The sequence below is a fragment of the Poecilia reticulata genome, linkage group LG13 (genome assembly GCF_000633615.1).
Source record: "Poecilia reticulata strain Guanapo linkage group LG13, Guppy_female_1.0+MT, whole genome shotgun sequence".
In the NCBI taxonomy this organism is placed as follows: domain Eukaryota; kingdom Metazoa; phylum Chordata; class Actinopteri; order Cyprinodontiformes; family Poeciliidae; genus Poecilia; species Poecilia reticulata.
The window spans coordinates 13,287,919-13,298,054 of NC_024343.1; the positions used below are offsets into that span (position 1 = coordinate 13,287,919).

At 40.1% G+C, this 10,136-nt stretch overlaps 1 protein-coding gene across 2 annotated transcripts in view; it reads left to right on the top strand.

Moving 5' to 3' along the window:
• The first annotated feature begins 5,230 nt into the window (after positions 1-5,230).
• aasdhppt (aminoadipate-semialdehyde dehydrogenase-phosphopantetheinyl transferase) overlaps positions 5,231-10,136 on the top strand; it is a 7,674-nt gene continuing 2,768 nt past the window's right edge. Inside the window, exons 1-6 of one of the 2 annotated variants that reach the window (XM_008425514.2) lie at positions 5,231-5,646; positions 6,077-6,190; positions 6,733-6,853; positions 7,267-7,388; positions 8,154-8,315; positions 9,147-9,262. In XM_008425514.2, coding sequence (XP_008423736.1) covers positions 5,503-5,646; positions 6,077-6,190; positions 6,733-6,853; positions 7,267-7,388; positions 8,154-8,315; positions 9,147-9,262 — 779 coding nt within the window. In that variant the 5' untranslated portion in view covers positions 5,231-5,502. The remainder of the gene's footprint in view (positions 5,647-6,076; positions 6,191-6,732; positions 6,854-7,266; positions 7,389-8,153; positions 8,316-9,146; positions 9,263-10,136) is intronic. The other variant, XM_008425513.2, reaches the window with a different exon arrangement.

Here is a 10,136-nt window from a genome sequence, read left to right on the forward strand (position 1 = left end):
ACAGCAAGTCAAACTCTATTTAATTCTTGTTTAGCACATTTTGATGATAATTTCCACCCTGTGAAGCCACAGGGCCCCAATCCCCAGACGGGCTGAAGAGGCACTTGAGCTATGAAACACATAATCATTCTGACGTTTTAAACATTTGCTGATGGGGACATTAATTCTGCTACTTATCATAAACATTGTTCTTGAATGTCAACACCAGCTGCAAGAATTAACGCGGGTAGTGGTAATACGAGGTGCAAGGCAAAGACATACTGGATTTTTTTGTTTGTTTAAATATTTTTCAGAAAGGTATTTATATCCATTTTTTTTTTTTTATTAAATATTTCCTTATGTTAGACGATAAACTATTGGGATTTCACAGACCAGCACAAGGTAGTGTAGAATGGCACGTAAAGTAGAAGAAAAGCTAATAAATAAAACATGGTTTACAGAGTTCTTTCAAATACACATCAGGCTACAATTTAATGGTTTACATAATGCCTTAGAATGGGTCAAAGTCTGTTATTAAATCCAATTCAGAATCTGCTGCAAGACCTTTAAAGCCTACACTCTCAGACAGGCTCCATCCACTCAGACTAAGCTTGTGGCAACGATAAACGCACAATAATGCGTCTCTAAATGACACATACACCACATGTAGTGAAAAACACGTCCTTTCCAGTCATGTTTAACAAATATGTGGTACTTTTTGTTTCATGTCTCATATAAAAATTAATAAATTACATTTGTGGATGCCATGTGAAATGGTTTAACGGATATTAACACTTGTAAAATACAGTAAAATTAACATGCAGTTATTCTGCCAACATTTTTTTGCCTGTTAGTTTATGTTTCTCACGTCGTATTCACAGATGTCGCTCTCCACCTTCCCACCCACATGTGCCACTGCAGACCGCAGCGCTCGGCTCACTGAGCTCTATCGGCTCTGGCCACTCACGCCGGCCATCCTTTGGGAAGCCAGAGAGGTCAGGCAGCTGTTCGCACCCCAACCCAGGAGAGGCAGCTTTGTGCTCAGGAGAGGAGTGATAGCGTTTGGGCTTCACTGCCAGGAACGAGATTGGGGAGGAGAAGGGAAGCGCAGCCTTCAAGCTGTCATAACATCGCTTCACCTCCGAGGCAGATACGAGATGGAAATTAATACGGAAAAACAACAAAAAACGTGGATTGATTAGAAATTAAGCTTAAGTGCATAAAACTACGCTTTGAAGATTAAATGCACTTATTCTGCAGAACGCATCTCCCCCCTCCCCAAAGCGCACTCACACCTTGTGCCACTTCTTCCCATCTCTGCCTCTTCAGCTCATTAGCTGCAGCGTTTTTGCTCAGACCCACAGAGAAGAAAACAACAAGAACCATCAATTAGACTGTTCTGGTCTAACAACACTAACATGGATTATTATCTCAGCTTTGGCGTTGCAAGGAAACAGGGAGCTCTTGCTGTGCTGTAGATGTGTAGGAGTAATTCAGGCTGCTGTCAAATTAAATAAAATACCTAATTTGCAAAAACCATCCATCTCTGTGTAGTCCCAAGTCCAACCAGTGATGCTCTGTTTGTACTGTCAGGAAGCATTTACTGGCATTGAACAGCACGGATTTCCAAATGTGTTCAGAGCGGTATTCAAATGAACCATTGTTGTTCTTGTCTGAAGCTAACAAAATTACTGAACAAAGCACACAAAACCCATTTAATCAGTGATGGAATAGAAAATGTGATTTGAAAAGAATTTTCTTCTTTGCCTTCTGAATTTTTTTCCTCAAAGAATCCTACTTTTATGTTTTATTTTTGTTCAAAAATGTCTACCTATAAGTCTTTGTTCATATTATATACAGTATTTTAACAATTCCACTTTAACAATGTTAAGTCAGAGAATCAATGAATTCATCATTCTTTGAGTAGTTTAGGTCAGGTGAGCATTAACAATCAAGCATGGAGGAATTGCGTTTTCTTCCAACTGATTCATTTTCAATTAAACTTTTATCTGTTTGTAAACATTTTACTGTTTATTTGGTGTTCCTATAAAGAACAGTGTGCATGATTGAGGTAAAAAGGGTAAAAATTAAAGGAAGGAAAAAAAATTCAGTGTATCTCAATATGCCGACTGATTATCTGAGACTGATGCCTAGAAAACAATATTTTATGTCGTACCATAACAAATGTAATCCTGTCGAGCTTTAGTATCTCTCCTGGGTATCTCTTTGGGACATTATGGGTCAGATGAGACAATTATTGAACTTCTTTGCAACACACACTTCAGATAGGTTTAGTGGGAAACACAGAATGAATAAGTGAAAAAGCACCTCATGCTCACCAATTATTTTAATACAATGAACTTTGACTTATTTAGAGCTTTTTTTTTTTACACACTTTTACCAGGGAAACCACAAAATGAAACATTTCGGACCTGAACAGTTGAATAAAACTGTCTTTTAGAAATAAAATGTAAAAATATTTTTAAAGACTTAAAATTGAGCCATTGTAATCATCTGCGCAATTGAAATATCAGGGAAAGAAAGATCCGTACGTTCTCCAAAATGACACAGCCTGTTAATAATGAACAGAGCTATTCATGCTTTAGTCAGTATCCACAGAACAGCTTGCGCTTCTGCACCACACCACTGGATACATCACTTTGGAAGAGACAAGGAAACCCCCACCTGCTGTTTGGAGAACAACACAGCTCTCCTCTTGTGGACTTCCCTGATAAGAACCTTTGTTTTCCTGACACTGGAGTTGCTTTTCTTGTACTTTTCAGAAGCTTTAACTGCAGGAAATCCAGTTAGAAGCAAAGGAGGGGGTGTATTTGTGGGGGGAAACCTCACAAATACACAATAAGAACCTGAGAGGAGGTTATGCAATAAGATAAAAGCAGACAAACAAAAGGAGGAATAGGTGGAGAGATTAAAAAACAGGGAGGAAAGAGAGAAATCGAGGGATGACATATAAAAGTGAGGGGGAGAATTAATCTTTAGATCTCAAGGTACGTGGACGTTGGCAATAAATGTTAGCAAGTGTCTAGCAGAGGAGCTTCAGTTTGAAAAGTATTGCAGTTTTCATCCGAGAAGACTTCCTCTGTGACTCAAGCCGTCTTATGTGAAGTTTTCCACCTCCCGGGAGATGGATGCCAGCTGTTCCACTAGACGCTGTCTCTGTGTGAGTGTGTGTGAGAATTGGAAACACCAGCTGGAAAGAAGCAAGCTAAGCGAGGAAATCACAGCAGGTGGGCCAGGAGAGTGCACCATCTATAGGTATTTCTTGCTCAGAAAGGTTCCTTCTACTGCCTTCATAAGGTTCTGATTTGATGTGAAAACAGACACGTAGAGTATATTATGAGTAGGCTGGCAGGGTGCTGTGCCTTTATATCCTGATCTGTGCTGTTGCCAGGTGAGCTGAGAGTTATGGCAGACCGACCGGATAACGCAGTCCACCTGGGAGTCTGACAGGAAGAGGAAACTGAGGTTTGATACTGTGGTAGTAAAGAGGTTGCTAGCTTTTAAATAGACAATATGCCAAAGTTACTTCACTGAAGAAATTCAGACCGAGAAGTGAAATTCAATAATGACTGACCAGACTGGTGGTAACAAAGTGTTGAATATGGACAATATAACTGATTACTTTGAGTGTAAAAATCTCAAATGTAGAAAAACAACCTTTGTCTAGACTTCTGTGCATAAACTAATCTTAATTAACTATACTACTTGTAAAAGCTTCTTGAACTTTTCACATTTTAATGTGTTAAATTGTTGTTTGAATTTTTTTCATGATCATACTTTGATTTTCTTATGGAAGATTGAAGAATAAATAGCATCATGAAGTACATCTGACAAATCGGACAGGTCAGGTAGGGGTCACATCAAATCTGTGGAAGAAGGCGTTTTTGCCCGATGCGACCAAACTTTAACGTTTTCTACCAAAGTGCAAAAGACTATATTTTGTTGGAAAAAAAAAAAAAAACTCAAACAACTCTGAACATGTGATGCCCACCATGAAATGTGATGGTGGCAAGATCATGTTGTGGGATCACTTTCAGGAGGGAGAGGGATGTGGGCAAAGCTGATTGGAAGAAGGTTAGCACAACATACAGGGAAATACTAAAAGATAGCCTGCTACAAAAACTTAAGAAGGGGGTGAATGTTCACCTTCCAGCAGAAAGAAAGGCCCTACAGATATAACTTGGGTCAAATTAGAATGGTTTGGAGATGGATTAGATCAAACATATTAATGTATCAGAATGGTTAAAGTTCAGACATAAATGTGACTGAAAATATGTGGCAAGAATTAAAAAATAAAGTTCAGCAGCAATTATTCAACCTGACAGTATTTGACCTACTTGGCAAAGACAATAGGACAAACCTTTTAGCTTCTTGATGCCCAAAACTACTAGAAACACAACCTAAAATCCTGTATCTGCAACTAGGTGTTGCTTTTTCTTTTTCTTTTTTTTTATCGACTGAATACATTTATGCCACACTTTCATAATAATAAAAAACGAGATAAAAGCAAAAATAATCCACATTATGATTAAATGTTACACCTACCACGAGTGCAGCTGGCTTCTGTGAGATTTATAGCATATGTTTTTTTCTATATTGAGAAGACAATCAATTAATTAAATGGCTAAATAATAATAATAATGGATGCATACGCCTAAACCGGAGGAGAACAACAATCATAATCTTGAATAGTCTTAGACAATAAGGCCCGGTTTATTTGTAATTATGTATTTGTATGTGAGAAAAATATGTCCCTTACTATGCAAAGAGACAACCACACCGCTGAGATGTAATTCCAGTTGCTTTTCCGGTCAGTCGGACACCAGCATTCCCGAGGCTCAAGTTGGGCACCAACCACGGAGAATGCACCAGACCGTTATTTTTTATTTATATTATCTTTTTTTATTATTATTAAACTTAACTTTATTTAATGTCACTTCCGGGGTTTTTGTTTTGTTTTTTTTAGTACCATACAGATAACAGATCAATATGTCACAGTTTAGAATAAAAATAAAATTTTCTGTACAATACACTAAAACATATAAATTAAGAAATTTAGACTCGCTGAGAGCATATTATTTTTGTAAACTTCGTGTCATATTTATCGGATTTTATTAAGAAAGTAATCAAATAATCTTACGCCTAACGATTCTACTTCTTATTTACGACATTCTTGAAAGTACATGAAGGGAACTATATTAGCTCACTGTTTCAGATGCTCGTATTAGCCAATCCTGAACCGCTTCCCCTTCTGACGACATCAATGCTCTTCCGGGTGAATATAGCGGTGTCAAAGTAGCAACGTAAACAGAAAGGTCGGTTTAATTTTTATCTGCTTTGGTTTACCAGTTCCAACATTTCTTCATCCGAATCTCTCCGAGACCCCAAAATCTTAAATACAACACAATTAAGTTTGTTTATGCTGGGACGCCATGCTAAAGGTAGCTTATTGTGATCAGCGGGAAGTTTTGCAGGAGTTAAGATGAGGAAAGGTGAGCAGGTATGGGCTCTGTCCGCTGGGGCTTCCGCTGCGGGTCGTGGACACCGAGCAGGTCCGAATGGTTGTTTGCTGCTCGGTGTGTCCAGCAAGAAGAGAAGGACAGGATCGGACAGTTTGTCTTCGCTAAGGATGCTAAGTCAGCGATGGTGAGTCTGATCTGCAATGTTTACCCAGCTTCTGCAGCTGTCATTCTAATCAGTGTGCATGAACGGAAATTAATTTGTAGACTGATCAACTTATACACTGTCACTGAGTTAGTAAAATGCACCCTAGCTGAATAGACACCAACAACTTCAATTATGGATGTGCAGTTGCTGCGATAAAGGTTTGAGACCATCCAAGGAAGTTCAGTAATGTTATCAAAACTTCCTTTCAAAGAGGTGTCCTAACAACTTTCGATTGATTTAATGATTAACAAAAATCTTCAATTTCCAGGATGACATAAAAACCGTGTCATAAAACAAAAAAAATCGTTGCTTCTTATTCTCGAAGCTCACCGTGTTTTTATGCTATTGAGAAACAGCTGGCGACTTGAATAACCTATTAGGTTATAATGTTAAACCTATGTGCCAACAGGCTGGCCGGCTGTTGCTCAGGAAATTTGTTTGTGAGATGATGGGAATCCCCTGGACACAGATCAGATTAAACCGATCCCCTCGAGGGAAACCATATCTGGCTGCCCCTCTCCAGGTAAAAAATGTTGTTTCTTTTAAGGTTAAGTGTATCCTTATGCTTCTTCGTCTTCTTTTGTTTTGTTTTTTTACTCTGTTGTTACTGTTTGAAACCCATTAAGCATGAGGCACATGGGACCCCCGACAATGTGAAATGAATATCTATCCAGGTCAGAACTAGATTTTTGGGTTGCACTACCAAGTCATAATAAATAAATAACTATTAAATTATAGTTGTTGATTTTTTTGGTTTGTTTTGTTTTTCTGCGTATGATGACCACTCATACCTGTGTCAGTCCCCTAAATAAATTTCAATTTATTTGGGACTTGCAATTTATTTTATGACTTGGATTGTGATTGTTCAAGGGCCACTGCTGGCCCTTTGGGTCACATTTAGTCCATCTAGACATCCCCGTTGGAACATTATTTGTATACTTAGCCCTCCTTTGTCTTCATTTTCACGTGGAGCTTCACCTGACTGTCAAGACACACTAACACACTAAATCAACCAGAAACCATTCATTTATTTATTTATTTTTTATGCATTTGAAAACGATGCAGGTCAGTACTGGTTCTGATCCACCCTGGAGTTTCAACATTTCCCACCAAGGCGACTATGCTGTGCTTGCTGCACAGCAGGGGGTGCAGGTTGGAGTAGATGTGATGAAGACCACACTGCCAGGTGAAGGCTGAGACTTACGCATGAGTTTTATTGCTACATAAAAGCAAATGTGAGAGTTTTAGAGTTTTTATGAAATGTTTCAATGCAACTACAAATGCAGTGTCATAAGAGAGTCACAATAATGAATCAATTTCTGCAGCTGGTTGTATTAAGCTTTTTTTTATTCTGCGGCCCTATTTTAGATTTGTAGTTTCACAAGTTATCCACAAGGTGTCGCTGTTGTCTAACAAAAATATTGTTTTTGGTATGCGATTTTAAAATGTAGGTCCAAAGCCTGTGTGTTCAGTCACCACAATCAAATATGCATTTTGATAATTAAGGGTGTGACTTGCTTTTCCACATTATTTTCCGTCTGCTCACTTTTTTTTTTCCCTCCCCTCATGTCTGCGTCCTCGTGTCTCCGTCTCCTGCAGGTAGCAACTCCATCCCGGAGTTTTTCCGCATCATGACTCGTCAGTTTACAGCGCACGAATGGAGCACCATCCAATCAGCCGGCTCGGAGCGCCAGCAGCTTGCCGCGTTCTACCGCCACTGGGTAACCATGGCAACCATACTACCCTGTCATCACACTGCATTGCTGCCGGGCGCCACAGGCGGCGGTGGTGCGTGTTTGCGTGCGCGCGCGTGTGTGTGAGAGAGAGAAATTTGTACATTTTGCTTGACCTCCTTTTGATTCAAATTTCACCTCCACTTTTCTCCCTTCCTCTAATCTCCCGTTTGTCTCGTTATGTCCTTGTCACAATACTCAGCTTTGTTTCCCGTCTTCCATTTCTTCTTCAAAGACATGAACGCACGCGCGCACACACACACACACACACACACACACACACACACACACACACACACACACACACACACACACACACACACACACGCACACAGATGGCCACTGTAAGCAAGTGCTGAGCTAAGTAAAGATGCTGTGAGAATGAGAGGGCGGCACAGAGACGTCAAAGCTCTGATATCACCATCACACTGTTGACTAATGGCAGAGCTCAACGGTTGCCATAGTGATTAGTCCTGTAATGGTGTTATTGTGGCTTATTGGCCATGGAACATGGCTGGTTTTGGCTGGGCGCACGCAGAAACATAAAGCCCCTCTTTTGTATGCACGCCTTTTAACACGTGTGCGTGGATTCATCTGCTGGAGTTGGAACCACAGAGACGCGCTCGCTCTCCATGCTCAGACTGTCACTTTCAGCTTTACTCACACAAGCAAAAACATTTTTCTTTATCTGTTTATCAAGTTTCCTCTTGATTTTTATTTATTTTTATTTTATTTTATTTTTTTTGCACGAAGACCCTGAAGGAGAGCTTCATCAAGGCCATCGGCACAGGTCTGGGCTTCAACCTGCAGAGGGCGGAGTTTCACCTGCCGCCCGAGCTGCTCACACAGGGCACGGTGCTGCGCCAGACCAAGATGCATCTGGATGAGGAACCAGAGGATTTGTGGATATTTGAAGTACGTTGGGTTCAGAAAACATCTGAATGTCTTTTTTCATGTTTAACATCGGTTTTCTTACTGAAAATAGGTCACCAGGAAGAGATTCTAATGTTAACCCATCAAATATACACAAGTCCCAAAAGCTTTATGATGTCCAACTAAATGGGGGTGGGGGGACTGGATAAAGATTGCTGTAAACGAGCAAGTGACAAAGCTGAAACAACCAACTATCCAATATATGAGTTTATATTATTAAACAGGCTGCAAATGCAGAAGATTGCCGCTTTTGTTTTTTTCCATACACATGAAGTTTTTCTTTTATTTGTTTCTATAATGTCGTTTTGTGGCGACTCGTTGATTGATCATTGATCCAAAGGACTAAACAACATGATAATTTGCACAGTTCTGTCTTGATACTTTTAGTATAATGTGGAAATCTCTTCTCATTGCGATTTGATCTTCTTGACATGAGAATACAAAATATTAATATGCTAAACCAAGTAGACTTGTATTTACCACTAACTGTTTTCATATGTTTCTTTTCCACACTTTGAAAAACTGCCGCCTGTCGGTTATAAATCTGAAATCTGCTCAGTTTTCGTGCGTATTTGTTTTTAATTTTAAAATGGCACGCTCTGGTTTGTGACAGACAGAATGTCGCCCGTGGCTCCGGAGGGATTTGCTGCTTGTTTAGCTTTTGACACCTTACAGACACGAGCATTCAGCCATTTCTCAGCAATTGCTGTTTATCATTAAAAAGTCATGCGGGAGAGGCATCCTGGGTCTTTCGCAGTCAATCACAGAGCCAACGCATGGAGACAGATGGCTATTTTCACTCACTCTTTGCAGGTAATTTCAAACCCTGTCCTGACGTGTCTGTCGGTGTGCTCCCGCAGGAGAGCCTGCTGGACGCCGACCATCACGTCGCCGTTGCACTCGGACCAGCGGACGAGGCCGGCTCCGCAGTAAGGAAACGTAGCTTTGGTGACTCGAGTAGCTGCTCTGCTTTATCTGTGACAAAGACAAAACAGCATTTCCAACTGAATATACATCTGAGGCCATCTTTGAGAAAAGAAGTGTGAGTGAAAGACAAAGTAACGTCTGTGTTTAGGCGAAAATGTGCTTTTTGTTCCCCCCCCACACAAAACGTGGTTAAATACAGTGGTGGCATCAGTGTCCTGTGCATGGGAGGGAGCAGGGAATTTGTTCTTGGTGTTTTTCGTTTGGCCAAAAAAAATACATGGCTTTTGTTGGGGGCGAGAAATTGTCATTTTTCTACCTGTTTTTAGAGGTAGAAATATGTGCAAAATCAGATGTGACTCAGTGGTTTGGATAAATAAGAACCAGCTGGGCCAGACCAGACAGGACGATCTGACAACTGATGAGCCACCGGCCCGCTGATCTGTTCTTACTCTCACACACACACACACATGCACACACACAGCCATGTAAATGGAGACTATGTTTCCCTCGGTGCATATCGTTCAGAACAGTGTCCAGACAATTTAAATTAATAATGAAGCGAATTATATGCGTCGCATCAGTAACGTGTTCATTCAGGACAAGAACCGACGCACCGTTGTAAATTTTGTTGACGCGTCATTGTTCTGTATAAAATCGAGTCTGGATTTTTAAACACGTCGTTTTTTCCTGCCCGGGCCTGGACCTCGTTTCTAATGAAGACGAACCAGCTGAATTTATTTTGAAGGCATTTCTTCAGCTACCAATAATTGTACCATTTCTTAACTTATATTTCTCACTAAATGAATGTACAAGTAAATAGGCGCATTTTTCTAAATTTAACAGTTAAGTCTGCTACTAAATACATATATATTTAAA